Source organism: Lissotriton helveticus, chromosome 1_1, assembly GCF_964261635.1.
Source record: "Lissotriton helveticus chromosome 1_1, aLisHel1.1, whole genome shotgun sequence".
Taxonomy (NCBI): Eukaryota; Metazoa; Chordata; class Amphibia; order Caudata; family Salamandridae; genus Lissotriton; species Lissotriton helveticus.
The window spans coordinates 1,856,870,856-1,856,892,111 of record NC_136057.1 but is presented as its reverse complement, the minus strand read 5'-3'; the positions used below and the strand labels follow the sequence as shown (position 1 = coordinate 1,856,892,111).

The window sequence follows — 21,256 nt, the reverse complement described above, 5'->3', positions numbered from 1 at the left end:
CTGTATTAAGAGCCATTTCATAAATGAAATGTTCGCAATTCATTCAACCAATATTTATATGCATTATCTGAATGATACCACTGCTTGAAAAGCGTACAGTACAAATACTCATTTTCGTGTATATACCATATACCATTTCAAATGCAATTTATGTACTTTGGGGTGGGTTGGAAAACACATGCATCGTTATATGTTTAGTATTGCTTAGTATTTTAGTAATGATTGACGTAATACGTGGAGTGGGTGTTGTAAACGTATCTAGTACCCTATTTAAATATTCACGATTCATGCCCTTATATGGTTATAACAAAACATATCCTTATAAAGGCATAAGAATCATATCCATATTTAGTCATAGCCAATGCAGTCCAAATACGGCAAGGCTACTCCCATAGACTCCTAGAAAGTACAACACGTTCTTTAAACAAACCAAGCCTCCAGCAGCCCAGGAAATTCCCCTGCTTTTGTTTTGATTTGTGCAAGAACTCCTGGAGTCCAGAAAGAACTGTAAGTTCTTAGTGACGTCTTATGTCCAACCTTACGTCAAACTCGGCACCTTCCAGGTATAAATATACCAACGCTACCTTAAGCAAACACACGGTGGTTTGGAGCAGAGCGGCTATCTACTTGCCCGAAGCCCAGCTGATGCGAGAGTCGAAGGAAGCCGACCCTCCCCTTGACGCACTGAGAGAGACGCTGTCTTTTCTCCTGCCGAGAAACCCAGCTCCAGTGTTTCCAGTCACCCTTGCGGGTTGCTGGGAAATCGAGTCCTGAGAAAGAGATACAAGACCTCCTTCATTCTATAACCAAGGTACGGAGCTGATTAGATCCTTAGAGAAATTCTTGATTCAGATTCTTGGCAAAAACTAACTTAACTTAAAACTGCAGCTCATATACTCCTTCCCACGTACTAGGCTTAGGTTAGGTACACCGGGGTAGGCGTATCTTAGAAGCACCAGTTGAGTACGTTTAGTCAATGATTTTATGTATGTATATATTTTATCCATTTTAAGTATCATATGGCTCAGAAACCATATCAATGCTTTTACAGTATTATTTCATAATACTACTTTTACTGTACGCACTTTACTTTATAACAAGTATTGCAATTGTGGCAATTCACTTCTCTTGCACGAGAAAGAGGATTGCTCAATAAATAACAACTTTTATTGAAAACGCCCGTCTCTCTATTTCTCTGCACTCTGGTGAAACTAAGCATGCACGATTGACTGAGTGAAATAGCTGTCTATTGTTTTCACACGACTCTGGAGATATACTCCTTGTTCTAGAGGGAGCAAAGTTGTCATGTTTATGCGGTTGTCAGAAACTAATTCCTTCTTGTCTAAATCACGAAAGTTAACTCCTTCCTGTTCATTCGAGAAAGTTTCTAGTGACCTCTGAGCTAGCTGGCATTCATAATTAAGTCTAACATATTCAGTAGAGACCTACGTCTAAACTATCGTTTATGTTATTCCAATGCGCAGAGCCTATTGGGAATATAGGAACTACACTACACAGGCAGGCTGCTCTTGTTGGAGCTCCTCTACATGAAATTATAACCTACAAATAAGACTAAATAAATCTACATAAAATACATCTCCGCTACTGGACATCATCATTACACGCACCTTGTTGATTGCTGGAAAATGAATGCTGATCACAGTTGTGACTGTGTAAGCATAACTTACAAGAACTAGGAATCCAGATGAGACTTGGTAATAAAGAGCTCTGCTATGGATTACTAGCCGCTCAGGGCCATTTTATTTACAATGTATGCTTAACATGATCATTGTAATTTGAATGATATAGACATGTTTATAACTTATAATTAGCAAAGATATTACAAATAAACTGAAAATTAGAAAATCAGATTATATATGTGGTGTAAAAACAAATGCAGCTCTAAGGGCTTAGGTTTTAAATACTTTAGAAATAAAATAAAAGTTGTGCCCCCAGTAATGATGTTCATCCCTATAAGCCACATGGCAATGCCTGATTTGCAGAAAATATAATCTTTCAAATGCTTTCTATGTGGGTGCGACATCATCTTGCCTAGGAAACTGTATCTGTATATTTGTTTCATTGTCTCCTTCATGGTTACTATTTTGCTGTAAAGAAGCTCTCCATTATGTTTCTTTTTTTAGGTCTGGCAAGTAAGTGCAGCTGTCTTTTGACTATATGTGAGCATCAGAAATAACTATACCACTGAGAGAGCAACTATGTACACAGATCGATTCCCTTGAGCACAGCTCTTCATTGGGCAGGCGATGAATGCCCCCACCTGAGTATGTTTGTACTGCAGTTTTTGCCCAGTAGGAAAGAATCAATACAGCATTGCTGAGCTGGTTAGGATGACAATCTAATGATCACGGCTGTAAGCCTGATCTGTTTGTAATGGAAAATTACTAGAAGGGCAATGTTTGCTTGTTGCGTGCATTTTTTTGGGCGTGGGCAATATCGGTCATGCAGCATTATGGGGCTACACTTATTTGGTACCACCATAATCTTCTTTTGCTTTATTGCCTCTATGCCCCCATTTTCTAGTCCACTGATGCTAAATACTCGACAGTGGACACGTTACTCCCCTGGACCTTTTCTATCTCTTCTATCATCTCTGACGCCTCTTCTTCTGCTGAAACCTGATAATTCAGGGATAACTGCTTTGCCTGCAATATAGGGTAATGTGCACAACAATGTTATTCTCTCACTTTCAAAATTCTTGATAGAAAGGGCTCAAGAGTCTTACATCAGATACATGGTTATTATGAAGGCATACATTACAAACCCCATGGACGTCTTTCTATGTCAACTTATGGGTGGCAGATTGGGGAGAATCTACACGGAGCATTTTTCATTAATAAGAAACCCAGAAGAGCTTGAGAGCTGTCATCTGAGACTATATTTTCTCCAACGCTTCTGTGGTCAAAGCCCAATGAGACAAACCTGTATCCTTTCTTTTCAACATGGATATTCTGCTGATTCGGTGATTTCCTTGATGTATTTGCAATTCGCTGTTGATCTTTGGTTTCAATCTTTGCTCCAAATTTATTACCACTCTCAACTGCTTCTTTCAATGACCATTGACCGCGAGCTCCCAGTGCTGCTCCCAATCCCAAAAGAGAGAAAATTTTTCCAATGATGGCAACCATGAAGTGGGCATGGTGGGATTACTTTAGACATTCTAACAGAAATATGGGGAAGCTTCCGGATCAAGGCACTACATGGCAGAAATGCACAGCATTTGAATCTGGAACAGATTCACGTAGCAAAATGAGTGTGCTTCAGGGCCAAGGCTTGCAAGCCAGTCCAGGTCCCTTTTCATTTCCTTCCTTCTCCTCTTTGTTATTTTGTTTGTCATTTTCTTGGAGCATATTAGGCTCCTCATACAGCGATACAGGGTGCTCACTTGCCGCTTACTTCGTCTACACTGTCCTGTAACCAAACGGCCACTGCTTCCAAATTGAAGGATCATCTTGGAATGGTATTGTTCTTAGTGTATAATTGTTTTACTTTTTTTCCGAGCCAGGACATGGTTTCTAAATTTGTCTGCCATGTTGGAACATTAAGACGACAATAGACTATGTATAATACTATTGGAAAGCCCTCTGCACACTGCTATGTGTTTAATTTTATTTTTTATCGCAAACATGCTAGCGAAGTTTTGGCTGTTGCAGGTTTTCCTTTTTCTACTTTTATTCTTTTCATGTATCTTGCCTATGCTTGTTCAGACTGTGTGAGAGTCTTATCGTGGATAGATACGAGGGTGAATGCCAAAACGATGCAGAGGGTCGATGTATGGGTACATAAGTGCAAGGACGTTTCACAGTATGCATGAGTTATGATCTAGTAAGTGCCTAAAATCACCAGTGACTGAAGAGGCACCTTCAGTTACAAACCAGACATGTTGGTATTGCTAATACTGGTTTTATTTGGAGCTTATATTTTCTCAGTTAACAACAATTGGTATTAAAGCACTAGAGACAACTTGGTTTTGTTATAATTGCTATTATTATTATTATTATTATTATAATTATTATTATACCAGCCTCTGTAAAATCTCTGCATTTTAAGGAGAGGATCATCCAGCTCTACCGTCAAATCAGCTTGATTATTTGTTTACTTACTTACATATCCCAGTTTAATGTGTTAATTGGGAGAATCTGAGCAACCTTTTACTTTGGAAATGTAAAAGTCTTCCAGTGTCAAGGGAGTACTATTCATACGAAACTTTTCCATTTCCCTCATGAAAATTCTTGATGTCATCCAATGAGCTGTATTGTTTAATGGCCCCTTAAATCCCTCAGTCTAACGGCATAAGCATAAAAAGGGAGTCATTTATTGTCTCTTTGCTTTCTTGATCTTGAAGTACAAACTTTATTGTGTTTGTTGCCTTCAGTCAGAGATACTGTACAAAAAGTACCTGTGACGGGAAATCTGATTCAACCACATCATCTCACATTTTGGCAGCTCCTCTGGAGTTTCCACTGCTGCACTTAAGGGCTTACAGTTTTACTTCTGAGAAGACGTCAATTCCAAAACTTTACACAATACTACAGATGATTTTGTCATTCTATGGTAGTATATGGTCCCTTTAACTGTGTTATCACTCTCTCCATGAACACTGCCTGAAACATCCCTTTCCAATATCCCCAAACATCGTCTCCTCAGTTAGGACCTTTTGCCCAGGTTTTCTACATCCCACCTACTGGGCATTTTACTTCCTGCATTTGATCTTATTTAAGTTCACAAAAGATCTCCAAGACTATATTTCAGAATCTGAGCAGATAAAAGGAAGGATATGCAAACTACAAAAATAAAGTCCTTCGCCAGACATAGACGTGTGCACCTGCGTCGAATTGTTTAATTGTGCGGTGATACAACCTGGGAGCAAATGCTGCTCCTTCCATGTAGGTTGACATGTCCGGGACATTCAAAGCTAAAACCCAGACTTAATGAATAATTGAGAGTTAGGAATGAAAACAAATTCATAGGATGGTGTAACCAGGCAAGAATCAAATACTACACCTAAGTATTAGCCAAAATGTTAGTTGGAACCGCGGCTAACACTGGTTTGCCAGTTGAAAATAATATCACAGATGACTGGCACAGGTGGCCCTTTCTGATGTATAAATGAATTTGGATATATGTCAGGAGGAAGCCACCCACAAGTGAGGAGTTGGTAGGTTTCAGAGTTTTGTTGGAGGTCTATTTAGTCTTTTTGTGGTGAGTAATGAGCGCCTAGACCATTAGGTCCTTGTTTGCTGCCTAAATCACAATGACAAATTTGATTGTATTGTTGATGCTAAATATATTATGGTATCTAAGAAAAGGCCAGCATTGAGATAGTGGCCATCTTGAATAGCCAAATTCTTGATTATTGTAAGCTCTATCTGGAGTAAGTTTTGAAAAGCCCAGAAAAAGTAATGTGCCTTTGCATTTTTTATTTTCGGTCTAATGTATATGTATGAAACTGGTAGTTTCTGGATCTATATTCATGATATCCTTTTTAGGTCTCGCCTAGGCAGCTATATGTATTCTATGGAATTTGAGCATGCCATCGTTTTCCATGTGTTCGTTTGTATGCTGTTCTGAAAACCTTGCTTTTCAGTGGTGTATTGGTTGTAATTGTTCCTCCTTTTGAAGTTTGGATCCCTCCCAAGCTGACTGGCCCAGTTAATTGGACTCCTTTTGTTCTGTTTATTTATGTTCGATGCAGCATACTATTTTTATTTCTTCTTGCTCGTGTTTTCGGAATGGGGTGTTTTGGGCCTTTTCTAGCAAAATGTGCTCAGCTGACTGCATTTACATGTTCCAACCGGAAGGTAGCATGTCTAAACAAAGTTTGTTTAATTGTATGCTTTTTGAATCTACATGGCTTTTGTTTTAGCAGCACAGCACTCTGCTTACGGACTCCGTGCTTCAGGTTTAATATGCATTTCTTTTTTAGAGGGGGGAGCCGGTGTGCTTTTGGAAGCGGAGCCAACCGGAACGTACCGTGTGTAAAAAAGGTTTGTTTAATTATGTTTTTTGAGCCCACACAGCTTTTGCTTTAGCAGCACGGATCCTGCTTCCCAGACGCCTCACTTAGGGCATCATTAGGATGGCGGGCGGATCCTCACGGTAAAAGGGACCGCCCGCCATAAGGGCGGGGGTCCCGTGGGGGCAATTAGGATGCGCCCGCCATAGTGGTGGGCGCATCCTGCATTCCTGGCACCGCCCGCCACAATGCCAGGAAGGCATGTTGTGCACTTCCATGTTGTGCATGGAACTGCTGGGGGTACCATAGGTACCCCCCATGTGCACCCCCCAAAGTTCCTGGGGGCCCGCAACGGGCCCCCGCAGTCAATCCCCGTGTGCCTTTCCGTGGCGCACCCATGTTAATATGGCTGGCGGTGTCTAACAGACACCGCCACCATATTAAACCCTTTTCCGCCCGGTCAACTCTTTGACCGGGCGGAAAAGCGGCGGACGGTCTTTTCGTCCGCCGCGGTCCTCCCCGCCATAGTAATATGGCGGGGGAGAAATGGGTGGCTGGTGGGTTAGGATCACGGGCAAATCGCCACCGCCATGCGGGCGGTGGTGATCCGCCCGTGAGCCTAATGGGCCCCTTAATGTTTAATATGCATTATATTTTTTATTTTAGAGGAGGGGCGTGTGTGCTTGTGGAGGCAGAGCCAACCGGAAGGTAGTGTGTGCAAACAAAATTTGTTTAATTAGGTTTTTTGATCCCATGCGGCTTTTGTTTTAGCTGCACACTACCTGCTTCATGGACCAGTGCTTCAGGTTTTATATGCATTATTTGTTTTGGAGGTAGCGTGTGTGCTTTTGGAGGCAGAGCGGGAAGCATGTTTACTCCCCCAACAACAGCAAAAGCTGAAATATATACCGCTTGATGAATTTGAAAAAAATCCTGTTGTATGTGGAAATCTAAAAACGATTTTCCTTGATTTTGAGAGTAAATATCTGTTGTTGTCTAAAATGTCGATGCTGCTCATGTCAAGTAACAGACACTATATTATCCGAGCAAAGCTTCAAACTGACATTTGAGCAGGCATCTTTGTTGTAGTGTGCTTCGGTTACAGCAGCAGTCATGTGACTGGATTACGTGTCCCGAGAGCCGGGCCTTGCACTGGCAATAGAGGTGCAGGACTAGGTTAGGTGCAGGACTTCGCGGACAGGGGACGCGAAGTACACCTCCACCATCTCGCTCTACGAATGCTGCAGGAGGCACGAGAGGTGCAGATGCAGGTAAAGGTGTCTAGGTGCTGTTATCACACCAGGGTTGGCAGGCATTATTTGGCTTTAGCTCCAGTGCAGGAAATCACTGCTGTACCATATATAAATATGTATGTGTGTGTTTGTGCGTGTGTGTACCTGTGCATGCAACCCTCACTCCCTGTGACTTATACATCTTCCTTATTTAAGGTATCTATTTATTAATGGGGCCATTTTTATTTCGGTGCCTGGGAAAATAGTCTGTCCCAGTCCGTCCCTAGTATTGTCAGTGCAGTTTGGCACTACATCGATTATTTTCACATATGTGTTTAATAGGGGTTCCGTTCTCTTGCCAAATGTAACATTGTTATGCGTCAAGTACTGTCACCTAATAGTACTGTTGCTCTGTTTTAATGCCCTGTTATGGACCTGACTTTGTTATACACAGATAGCACCCAATGACCTGTAGGCACTGCGGTAGTTAAATCTTTGAAACTAACCACTCCGCAGCCGACACGGACACCCCGCGCCTTTCTTCAACTGAATTCGACTTCCATGATTATGGCGTATTTGTAAGGCATTTCGATACTTGAAGCAAAAACACGTTTTTGTATTACACAAATGTAAAGAGTACGAGAATGGATACCATGGATTCATCTGGGTTCTAAAGGCAAAGCAAACTTACAAATAATGGATAATTAGGCCCAGGTAGATAAAAAGTCAAAATGACGCCGAGATGTAGCACATGGCGTGGGCCACTTGACAACTATGTGTCTTGCAAATGTAAAAGTACCAGTGTTACACGTGAAACAAAGTGGCATCTTTATTATATGTACCCATTTAGACATGAGTCATAATATTTACGCAGTCTGTAAAGTTAGAATCATGATTCGATGCAAGTAAATTTTGATAAAGGTGTACCTTTTTGTGCTCTTTTTAGCTTTGTTGTTAAAGAAATACACTTTTTTCAATTTTGAAGAGCCTTTACCATATTTTCAATCAATAGCACAGAAGTCCGTCCTTGGGTATGTGTGGCCTTTCACCATTGCCACATGAAGTAACAGTAGATGCTGTAGCACCCAGAATAATGTGCTGCATGGCTAAATACATATAAGGTCCCAAAGGAGGGACCTATTGGCTACGCCAAAGCTTGTTTAATCTATTTCTTGCGTTCTCCAATGTTGCATTGTTTATTACTGGATGGTGATGCTCTCTGGGCTTGCATGGTATAGCTGAAGTCTTCCGCCACTGTTCTGTGAAGAGACCAAAGACCTTAACCTGAAGGAAACTCCTACTGAGATTTATTTCGAATGCTCTAGTCATTGATCTTTTTATCCTACTAATACTAATGCCAACAGAAATAGGCAAAGTGATGCAAAGCTGTGAGAGTGAATTTTAGTTGTGAGATGCACTTTTTCACTACTAGACCTACATCCTAGTACATTTCCAGCCAGATTAAAAGGATATAATAGCAATAACATCAACCATATGTTCTCATGAAAACCACAAGGAGAAAATACCAGTGACAAATGACATTTCCCCATTTCCTCCTAAGAGATTAAGCTCTCATGAGAAGACAGTGTAGAATAGGAGCTTAAGACTTCTCTAGATTTTCTTCTTCTAAATATAGGCCACAATGATAGTACAGATCTAAGATTCTGAATTTAAAATGCAAGTGTATAAAGTCTTTAATTCGCTTACCTCGTCAAAGCCCATCCTGTCTGAGCTTTTTGGTAGTAGGTTAACATACTGCGATGGTTCCATGGGTGGACGATCAACTGAAACAAATACAGAACATTAGAAAGTTATTTTAATTTTTGTTCCTCCCTAATGACATTAGTTAGCACTCACCGTAGTTTAAGCATCTGTGTTTGAGTTTTTTGAAGTTAAAAAATGTTTTTATTTGTCTACGGATTTTAGTAAACTTTGGCTACGAAAATACTAAGCTAACGTAATCAAACGTAGTGAAGTGATATATATAGAGTGCACAGCTGGAAATTCTGAGTCATGAATCCAGTGGTCCAGACTATGAATTTTGAGTCATAACTAACTTTGATATTCTTTAAACAGAGTTGGTTAGTTCAGGGGCGTAATGGGCGCCCTCGCAGCCCCTGCGGAGCATAGGGGCCCCAAAGTCTTTTATGTATGAAGGGGGCCCCCTCAACTTGTCTGTGCAGTGCTGTGTCTCTCTAAAGAAGCTGCAGTGTGCAGCATGCTCAGAGCTGCCAGGCGCAGACCGAGAAGTGAAGAGAAACAAAATGTATTTGTTTCTCTTCAACCCCAGCATGGCAGGGACCTTACAAGAACGTGTGAGTCCCCTCAGTGAGAGCGTCCTCCACAGGGCACTGCTCCTCTGAGAAGGGAAGAGGCAGCAAAAAAACTGGGACAGAGGTAAGTAAGGTTGTCACCTTTCTCAGAGAAAAATACCGGCCCTCTGTTCACTTTTTAATAGTCTCCAAAGGCCCCAACATAATTCTGAAGTAGAACTGTATATGACATTGTCTATTTATTTTAATGTGGCCTTTCTGTCTTTCTTTACTTACGTTATCAGCTGGATCATTAAGGCAGCTCTAGAGCACATTTCAAAATGTTTTCTTCTAACATTAACTGCTTAAAGTATGTTCTGATAAGGGGAATAAAATACAACTTTAGGTGTTTTTTCTAATTATTGTATTGCCGGGACAATAACCTACCAGTCATACCAGCATCTGTACATCTATCTATCCATCTATCTATCTCTAGATATTTACCCACACACAGATGCAAATAAATCTGCCAGTATAGTTGTTCTGGAGGGGATTACCTGTCCCAGTGCTCATCGCAATTGCCAGCACCTGTTGGGGGAGGAGACCAAACCCATAGGCACATATAGCACTACACCGATTCCCGCAGTGCGGGTTGCGCCCAAACCAAGGGTGGGCCTGTCTGTGCCTATCAGAGCCCGAAGGAGGCTGGGCCTCTAACATTGTGAAATTGGGATTAAGTGCTACATATTAATTTTAGAAGCTAGTCTGTGCATATTGTTATTTCTTTTGTGGCCCTGAGAATTATTGATATTGCTTAAGCAGTATGGGCAAAAGAAAAGCTCCTAGAGGCCCCCCTCCCCCCCCCCCCAAAAAAGGGACGACTTGTTAAATAGCAACTAGTATTGATAAAAACTGGCTATGGGTATTATCTCCACTGAAATTGACCTTACTGTGAGGCAACTTTCGCTGGGAATGCCAGATGACCCAGTTCATAACGGTTCTTCAATGTGCAGCCCAACCAGTATAGATATTACAGGTGATCGTATGGGGAGGACAGACAGTATAGAAGCTATGAAGATTCAAATCCCGCCTCCAACTCTAACCCAGCGGGGGCGAGACCGAAAGATATATCCCAGTTTGCTTAAGTGGCCGAGTGGCCTAGACAGCATCACACTTCTCAGGTTTCATTGGCCCCCACAAGCACCCATGGTGATTTGACTGTCCTAGACCCTACTAATACTCACCTGGAGGACACTGCGCATAAACCCCTATGGGCGGTAGACCTCATGGAATCCTATTTTGGAAAATCAAAGTCTTTGTGCGTAAAGAGCTTTCTTCATTATTGGTGTGGCTGGAAGGTATTGAAAGGGGGCTTGACTTTGTTATACAGCAAAAACAAGCTTCGTGTTTCACGAACTGGAGCACTGGAGGGTGCCCAGGGCATTATCTCCAACCAACAAGTTAATCAGGCCAAGGATGGTGGAATCCCGCAGCTTACGATCATAGACATTGTGCCCAATGATGCTTCTACCAGCTATGGTAAACGGACAGTCGCTGGGGGTACTTCATGTGCAGCAAAGGGTGTATCAATTAATGGGGCCTCAATGACTGATAATTGGGGAGCTGAAGTGAAAGTGGCAACTATGTTAAAAACCTCGCCACCCCCCCCAACAGAGGCAGCCACTGATCGATCTTCCCACCTGCATGCTGCCCATATGTCGCTGTTCTGGATGGAATTCCACAGCTGAATGTAAAACAGAGGGAGGGCCAGGAAGAGCTGACAAATAAATGTCTGAATGGGTTGGCCCAAAAGAAGAAGTTCCCTTTCTATATGGCAATTGAGATCTATGCATGGAGAGTGGGATGGTTGGGGCCTGGGCCAAAGGACAGGCATGGTGATTGTATCATTATAATTCTCAGGTGCCCCCAAGTAGTGCAGAGTTTGTTATCTGGCCCCCCCTTGACAACACTGGAGAGAGTCTAATTTAGAGTTATTTCCACTGGGATACTTTTATAAACCAACCTGCCATAGGGGTTTTGATAACCCTGCTCAAAGGCCTGTAAATTGCAGTTTTGGCACCAACAATGGCTCACACTGATCATGTAACTAGTTCACATGGTTTCACAAACCCCACCAGGAATGGTTTCGATGCTTTGGAAGGGGTGGAGTGACTCGTGCCACCCGGTAGGAGTGGCAACCCCATGATGTGCTCATCAGTGGGAGAGGATATAGGGTGGGGAGGGGGGACCTGCAAGGCAGGCAAAGATTCTATTGATGAGAAGGGAAAACTTGTCCAGAGCTCCCTACTGAAAGGGTATTGTAATAAGGGACCTCTGGGTGAAGAGTTAAAGGCCACTGTAGAGGCAAGTGGGCCCACGCGGAATGTTATTGGCAGATTTTCAGGGGGTCTAGAATGAGCGGATTCAGTTTCTTTAGACCCTCAGATATTTCAAAGTGAGATTAGGCAGCCACTTTGTGAAACTCAAAAGCAAAGGTTGGTAGATCTCTGTGTTCCATCTCTACCCCTGGCCGAACAAGTTTGTGCAAAATGTTTGGGATTAACAAAACATCAAGAGTTGCAACCAATAGATCCAATCATCCCTGCCAAAATACTATCTTGGAATATAGCCGGGATAGCATCCAAAATTGACATTCCTGAATGGGCAAAATATATAGACCAACATTCTATTTGTTTCTTTCAGGAAACTTGGTCTCTAAGGCCACTTCATTGTGCAGGAGATGCCAATTTCAGCAATGGACTGTATCTAGCAGCGGGGGTAGGCCCTCAGGGAGACCTAGGCTAATATGGGTTTATCTTGCCAGGTTAAGGAAATCCTGGTCTCTTCTCCAGACATCCTCTGTGTCTCATTGACTACTATGACTCAAGTAGCCTATTTCTATAATGTGTACCTGAAGTCAGATATAGCTAAACATGAGTCCCCCACTATTTTTTTTTTTTAAGGGTTTTATTGAAGAAAACAAGAGGAATTTACATATATCGGGTGTCATACATAGAATACAATATTGCGATAGGTGAGCGAATAAATCAATGTGGAAAATTCAATTCTAAGGAGTATGCAATGTTAACTTAGTTCGGTACATCAATAAGGAGAAGTACGATCAACAATCCAGCGAAGTAGCAGCCAGCAGGGCTCACCCACCCATAGTTCAGGATAATGAAGACAAATCAGACACCCCGATATATAAGAAAATTAATACAGGAATAACAACCCGTCTCTTGTAAAAGAAAAAGGGAAAGAAAAAAAGGCCATAGAACTAAACTAAGGCAAAATAACAAAGCCCTCCCCAATCCTCCCCACCCTGCAATGGCTACGGCCCATCCCCACTAGCAGTGTGCCTGTCGCCCCGGAACTAGACCTAAAAGAAGGAAAAAGAAAGAGTGGAGGAGGAAACATCAAACAGGCCCCCGGTCTCCGTTACCCCCCGCCAGTAGCAACCCGCCCCTACACGTATCCAGAATAATACAATGCAACGATTAAAATCAGACGGGGGGGGAGCTTGTAAGAACCACCTGACTCCCGCGCTAGTATAGGTTACAAATCCCGTATCAAATGAAGTCATTGTTCAAACCCATCCAGTCAAAGTCAACCCTGGCCACTGCGATTTTTCATGCAAGCCCTGTCCGCTCGATCCGCCATCCCAATGAGAGTATCAAAATGTTGAGAAAGTTCAAAGTCAGTACGGAAGGATTGAGGCCAGGATAATAGTACACAAAGTCTAAGAGTCAAACGATGTCCGCTGTCCACCAAAGATAAATCGCTAGAGCGTATTTGAACCATCCAGGAGAAAAAGGGTGAGGTAATAATCCTACAGTCACTGGAGAACTCGCTCTGAAACATAAGATCATCCATGTCCATCTCGGGCGGTATCGACACAGGGCAATGATGTAGATTCGATAGTCCGGGGCTTGCTAGCAGTCGTTCGGGGGCCGACAAAAGATACCAAGTCTGGCTTCAGTGCGGGGCCCTCCATCTCAGACGCTTCTTGCTCCGCGGGCAAAACAGCTTGTTCCAGAACCAACAAAGGGTCGGGGTCCGGTCTCCGGCAGATGAAATCGACCGTTACGACCATCCTCTGGATGATGGCGGTGACCTGTGAATGGAGCTCGCCAATGGCGGCCATTACAGTATGCAGCGACGGTATACATTCCACCCGCTCCATCGCCTCTCACGAAGCGACCAAGCAGGTCTCTGAACCCCGGAGGTCGACTACTCCGGGGCACCAGGCACAGGCAAATACGATGACAACTGTGGGCACTCTCAAAAGCGCGATCTCAACACCGTCGCCGCCAGCGAGGAACCAAGCCCATCGACGCCGGGAGCCCAACGGGGCCTCCGGGCAGCGGCTCCCCGACCACAGCAACCGATGTGTCACGCCGCCGTAGCTGCGAGAGAAAACTGCCACCGATCCACCTTCCAAAACGGACAAGAAACACTCCACTTCGGGAGACCGGACGCTATCCACGTCCCGTGGCCGATGTTATTCAACTCCAACCCGGCTGGGTTAGAAATCGAGGCCCCGGCTTCAACTCTGAGTTAGGCCGAGAATGGAACACGGCGTATCTTCGTTATTCAAGCAGCTAGAAATTCCGGGATTGCACCTTTAGAGTCAGGAACACATCAGCTGCACGGGAGTCCGGTGAGAAATCAGGATAATCGCCAGGATTCGTGAGCAACTGGCGGAGGTCGGCTGAGCCGGGAGCTTATGCGGCCATCTTGGTTGCTAGCGTAGCTCTTCCTCCCGAGTCCCCCACTATTGAGCTTTAAATAACACAGCCCCAGGGGGTGTCCTGAAGTTTGTGGGAGGGCGGTTTTAATTGCCATTTTGAACCACTCGATGACAGTGCTGTAGCTATTAATACGGAAGAAGATAATATTTGGTGTATTCCAAAGTTGTAAATTGCCCCAATAAAGAAATGGTCCCCCTTGGCATTGCAAATCAATGCCCTTACAATGAAACAAGGCCTTAAAACGGGGAATGGAAAATCGAGATCGGACATTAAAGGGAAGCATACTTTCATTTAGTTCCAGAACACCACTGCTTTATTTCCGTTTATTCCCACTGAGTAATCACAGTTGCAATTCATTGACCAGGGATTGTACTTTAGTGTGCTTTCCTCTTCTCCTTTGTGCAGAATAGATACATAGAGAGCCACAAGTTGTGAGAAAACGCACGTTATTGGAAAATTTATTTTATGAAAAGTAAGATGACTTATAGTGGACGTTTTTATGCAACCCTTCCAACGCCTTGTCATGAACATAACAGGCAAAAACAAACATTCATATGGTATCTTTATGCGTTAAAAAAGCTTCCTATTGCTGCATCATATTAAAGGACACAGATATATTACAACTCTGGATAATGAATGTTAAACCATTAACTTGCCATCAAAAGCAGAACTTCAGGAGAATTATATTTAGGAATAAATAAATGATATATAGTAGATATAAAAACAATGTTTCTGTGACACATCAATTAATATTATTGTAAAGAAATGCTGACTGTAATGATGCACGTGATTATATTTGTCAGAAAAGACCATTGTAAGGTGTGCAGCTGGACGCTCACTATAGGCTTTCAGTCACACTTTTATAGTGTGATTTAGAAATACTTGCTTGGTGGCTTCGTGGGTGAATAGACCTGATTTGGGTTTCACGCTGACAAGTGTGAAATGCGTGGCCAGTGCAATCTGCAGAACCAGGGCCGGCTTTAGCGCTGGTGGCACCTGGTGCAACATTGTTTGTTGGCGTGCCCCAATGACCGCCTCCACCACGGATTCCCTCACTACCACCCTTTAACAGTACCCCTCAAGCCTCCATAACCACTCTCTCTCAGGTGTATTTAATTCGTTTTTTAGCACCACACAAACCAGTGTAGGGTTTGAGAGCACTTTACATCACACACACATTACACAGAAACAATCAATCATACAGCTGTAAATCAGTATATAGAAAACGTTGCGTAACACAGAAAACTACAAGGTGTAGGTGTCACATGTCAGCCATACTGGTAGGCAGTATAGTTTAAGAGTGCTTGGTCAGGAGAAGAACAAACTTAGAATATTAAACCTAACACCATGGTTGGGGGTTCTCTTTAATATTAAGAATTGATTCCTACCCAAATGAACCCTTTTTGCAACATTAGGATATTGAAAAACTGAGGAAAAATTCATAACACTCTAATCTTTACCTTGCAGTTTGCATGGAGCTCTTTAACAGTTAATATCTCACTGTTCTATATTTTGTAACTTATAAACTTCAATTAACAATAGGATCTCTCTGACAAAAGCAATAACGCATCGACCAATTCATATTATATGCACTTTGTGATCTGCGTGGTACAAGTTCTTTGCAGCAGGAAAAAGTCACACTCTGCGCTACCTTACGATGAGTACGAGGAGTCAAAACCTCTACTAGACAAAACTCTGATCTCACTCTAGGAAGAATATTAATCACAGGAGTTATCTTGACATTTTTATTGTTACTTGAAAATTGCTGGAGCCCAGAAACGCAGCAGTAGGTGCTTTTAAAACCAGAAAATTTCTTACCAAAACTGCGCCCTACCCACTTGAATCAATCACCCGGTGCGGTGGCACAGGCGGTCGCACCGCCCTAGAGCCGGCTCTGTGCAGAACTGACAACTCTTTTGGAAAGGTTTTTAACATGGTTCTACTTATTTTCTTCATTTATAAGTTTTATAGACAAAGTTAAAAAATAAAACCTAAATATTCAAATTTTTAGACATGTTGGAATTGTTTAGCTTAAAAATGTCCATAGTCAGCCCACTGAAAAAAATACTTGAAATCGAATCTCAGAAATCGGATCAGATAGAAAAGAAAATACATACTCATTGCTTCGGTCTGCACATGGATGAAGTTCTCAATGTCCTCTTGGAGAGACTGGTGGGATTTCAGTGGCACAGACAGGTAGCCGTAGTGTTCTCTGTTGCAGATATGCATTTGTACATCTGCAAAATACAAAAGTGAAACGGGTCGCCTTTCATATCTTGTATACAGTTTTGTGGATTTCTGTATTGCTTTTCTAACTATTGTCATTACAATGAGCCTAATTTGTCTGGGAGATAAACACGATATTTCACACTGTTCTTTTCGTATAGATTATTTAAAAATTATGAGCAATCTCCGCGAAAATGATCCACTGCTCTGAAGGAGGGTAGGTGGACCAGTTGAAGAGTAAGGCTTGTACCAGATAGTTCCTATAAAAAAGGAAAAGTGCATCACACACCTAGGGGCAATTGGGATGCAGGGAACATGTAACTTTGTTACAAATCATCAGAGATACTTCCACCAGGGACAGTTTGAGTAACAAATCCCGGGGGATGAGGTTAAAGGTCAAGGGTTAAACCAATGATTATCTTGAGTGACATTGGAATTGTGAGAGTGGTTTAGTAGTTGAATTTTAGTGTATGATCTTTTATTGAATACATTAATTAAACTTATATCGGGAATCACACAATTGCACAATAAGGCACAAATACATCCTGGAAGGGACTAGTCTTTTGTAGCTCCCTCAAAGCATAAATTGAAGTTCTGCTGTTTCTTTGTGGATCGGGAACAGGAGAGTCCCAGGGGACACAAACTATCGTCTGTGGTGTGGCTAAGAGCCTCATTAATGACAGCACAGTGGGAGTAGGGCTTTGTGGTGCGGGTTAAGGTGTGCGTACGGGAAGCAAATCACAGACATGGTGTGGTCAGTAAGTCATGGAGTTATTTTGAGGGTTTCTTTCCATACTGCCCACTATATTAAGCCCCTAGTCTCTGGAAGAGTCATAGATTTGACAATACTGTGTTATGGTGTAATTGAATCGCTATATCTCTACTGCACCTTCAGGTAAGCCTTTGCTGCTTGCTATCGCTACTTTAGGAGAGACAAATGTAAAAAGGAAGTAGCTTGATTATTGAATTGAAATGAAACAGAATTGCACAACGTGAAACCGGAAAACCTAGAATCAATTCCGGCTTCCCTACTTGACCCAATTGTTTGATCCTAGGCAATTGCCTAATTTCACTTTGCCTCTTTTTACTTTATTAAGACATATATATGCACCTTTCAAATACTTGAGTTCAGGATATATGCTGTACAAACCCACTGTGTTTCATTCAATAAACTATAATGTTGTCCATGTTTAATAACAACCCTGACCTCCCAGAACGTTCCACGTGGGAACTGACGTGTCTCTTCGTTCACTATTGGCATTGTTGTCAGTGTGTGAGGAGGCATGCTAATTTTCTGCAGTCATTTTTTAAAAAGATCAGTTTTAAATAAAATACTTCTGAATGCACTTATCTATTCTGATGTACTAAGATGTAATCCTTCTGCATGTTAATAAAATATTGAATTTTGAAGAGACTTTACGATATTTTTACACATTTGTTGCAATATGAATTAAAAAAATTAATTTGTTCCTAAATTGTTTTGCAGGATAGCTTATTTGTTTCTTTACTTTTAATCCAGTTAGCCTGTAAATAAATGCTTTCTCGTTATTTAACACATTTGTGAATGTTTAGTGCTTTCTGAAGTAAACTTTTGGGCTAGATTGGTATAACCTAAAGTTGATATTCTTACACTTTTTATCACAAAGCTTCCGCAACCTGAAAACAAAGATCTTCTGGAGCTTCAGTTGCTTTTGCTGCTCCAGAAGGTGGATACTTAAGGGACCTATCTATCTAGCAGAGGTGACACCGCTAATTACCCATAATGCACCAGGGAAGTCTTCAGTTCTGAGCAGAGGCATACATAACGTCCTGTTTTTCTGAATTATAGAAAGAAAATATTTTACTGAGGTTCTGTTGGCAAAAGGTCACTTTGCACTCATTCAATTACCTAAAGAAGTAGAAAAGCCACCAGACTTGAAATAATGAAATCAGAAATTATGTTTTATGTAGTTATGTAAAAACATCATTGCATTAATAAACGTCTTCATCTGCTCACCACAATGTTCATCCACACTTTTAATAGAAACTCAAATATACCGGCTTGTCTGCTGGAGAATGCAAATACGATGATATCATCAAAAGCCCAAGTGTGGTCCTTGTGCGGCGGATGAAATCGAAGCTGCGTTGACGCCTCCTTCTTCAGGTCAATGAGAAACGTCGAGTGTACCATTGGGACAGGGAAACAGCCCATTCTTTTCCACTCTCTTATTAGGACATAATCAGGTGTTCTTTTGTAGTATCCCTGATATAAATAATGAAACATACAACTTTATTCTCTTCAGCAGCCTGATTTTATTAAATTGTGCCTTACTTTTACAACAATTGCCTATGTCCCAAAAATAAAATGTAATATAAGCAAATTTTAGTTCTGAAAGATGTGGACAATATTAAACACAAAGAATCATGATTAGCAAATGATGACAGGACACTTGGGTAGGTGTAAGGGAAGATTTATTATAGAAGGGAGACATAGGAGGTCCTTCAAAACTGCAAACATCTTCCAGCTAATCATCAAATTTGGAGCACTCAGTCCCATATTTCAGCACTCACTGCAAACATCTATCACCCACATCACCTCTCCCCCGACATATGAACATTACACCATCCGAATGTGTTACATAAAATAAAGTTTAGGAAGAAGCAATAAATGAAAGACAGAAAGACGAATTCCTGGACTCAGTATTACTCCGATGTTATCTACACAGAGCTGAACCCCCTCCTTTTAGAACCTCCAGCCTTCAAAACTGCATTTGTGACTTAAGTGTACTCAATCGCACTACTAGAATATGGAACTCATTGCCATTTTTCCCCGTACACCACCACTTCTCATTAAATATGCAAGAAGGAGCTTAAAGCTCCTCCTTTGGAAAAAACACTTCTAACTAGACTCTTCCTACATATTATTTGCCCTTTCTGTTACCAGTTTTCCCTATTGGTCTTATACTACTAGGTTACTTTTGCTGTTCGTCCTTGTTTCTTTTGTGATTTGATAACCTACACTTCTTATAAGTCCTCCCATCATTTTTCTTGCTGTACTCTTTCCCTCACCCTCCCTTTTTTGTAAAAACTTGTGCTGTTTTATCCCACCCTCTCAATTACTTCATCTTCAGTCTATGACTCTGTGTGATAAATTTCTTCTAACAGAATTGCCATGTTGTGTTGCAAAAATACTGCATATTTTAATATACTTTATATGTATAATCAGATTTCCACCTACTATCTTCTTTAGTGTGAAGCATTCGAATACCCTTGAAGGTGTACATGTTATACATGTTATGTAATACTGCAAATACATTAAAAAATAACTACAAGCAACAAGCATTACCTTTCTCAGAGAAGTGTACGTTTTTTATAACTGCATACCCTACCAGACTGAGGTTAAATTATGTTATAAATAGGATTGGTGGTGGATGAAAATAAACATGCTTAAATAGTATGACTTTGGCTCTACCTATCTAGCCCTTTTGCGAGGCATAATTTGCAATTAAGAAGAGAATAGTTGAGCCTTGTTTATATTTTTCAAGCAAGAGTTGTTCAAAATTAATAATCAAGTCTTTACATTAGATCTAATTACACCAGATGATAACATATGTGATTCACTGCACCACTAATCATTAACATTTTAAATAATACCACCATATCAGAGGCCAGAAAAGAATTTGTGGTCATAGCATTAGAAATTGTAGCCCACAAATTGAGAGAGAATGGGTCTAGAGTTGTAAGATTGTCTTTTCAAACTCTTATTGCAACATTATGATATTAGGCTCAAGTTCTGTTTGTTGAATATTCATCTGAAGAAAGATGTCTTATGTAAAGGAAAGAATATCTACCTTGTTTGCATATTTTGGCTATCACTACCCAAGGGCGTTGACAAACATCCTCTTATGAAATAAACACAAGGCTTGAAAATGAATGCATTTTGCAAGAGAAAGTCAGCCTAAACAGTCAAGAGAATACGATTTGTCTATATTCTCGAGCCCGAACAGCCAACAATTAGTGTTGACCACTCTCTGACGACACATGATCTAGTATTTGGCATAACAGGGCATACTAGCATGGGATAATCCAACTTTAAACTGAATAGAAACAAATAATCCACAACATATCTGTTGACAAAATGTTGCTAAAAAAAAGTTGAACACATGATATTAACCCCTTCGACGCTCATGACGAGCTGGGCTCGTCATGGCGTAGCCTCCTCGCACGCTCATGACGAGCCCAGCTCGTCACGTAAAGTGCGGTTTCGCAAAACCCAGCGTACGGGCGGAATTCCGCCCGCACGCATGCGGTTAATGATCAACACATTAGGAATAACAGTAGATTTCGTTTTAAAAAAATCAACAGATGAATTCCGGTTGACACAATTAACTTGTGTATAGCATTACATATTCAGGTTCTAAGCATTTGATAACACAAGGTTTTGACAAAGGAGGTTGAGAATGGAATGTCCCTGTCTTGATTGTTGTAGTGTCAAGCAGACATTGCAATGGATTAGGGGTCAAGTGCTTCAGAGCAAGTCTCAACCATTTTCTGCATTACTATGTTATAAAAATTACTTCAACCATTATGTAGAATTTGAAAATAAAAGAGATACCGTCAAGAAATGAGAGTGCAGCAGGCATTCACGGGGCATGCGGTGGGATAATGGAGATTGTATTAGAAAGATGTAAGGGGAATGCCTGTACATGGACAGAGACAAGAAAACAGAAGGCCTCGCAGGACAAAGACAAGAGACTGGAGAAGACAGACTGTATACAGTACTGGGTGAACATCACACTAGCAACCAAACAACCTTTAATACAGATTATTAAGGGTCTG

General features: G+C 41.5%; 1 protein-coding gene across 1 annotated transcript in view; it reads right to left on the bottom strand.

The window, feature by feature from the left end:
* Nucleotides 1-21,256, bottom strand: part of COLGALT2 (collagen beta(1-O)galactosyltransferase 2) — a 230,533-nt gene that overhangs the window by 42,043 nt on the left and 167,234 nt on the right. Inside the window, exons 5-7 of the mRNA XM_078659220.1 lie at nucleotides 18,476-18,680; nucleotides 16,330-16,449; nucleotides 8,917-8,993 (exon numbers count right to left, since the gene is read on the bottom strand). Coding sequence (XP_078515346.1) covers nucleotides 8,917-8,993; nucleotides 16,330-16,449; nucleotides 18,476-18,680 — 402 coding nt within the window. The remainder of the gene's footprint in view (nucleotides 1-8,916; nucleotides 8,994-16,329; nucleotides 16,450-18,475; nucleotides 18,681-21,256) is intronic.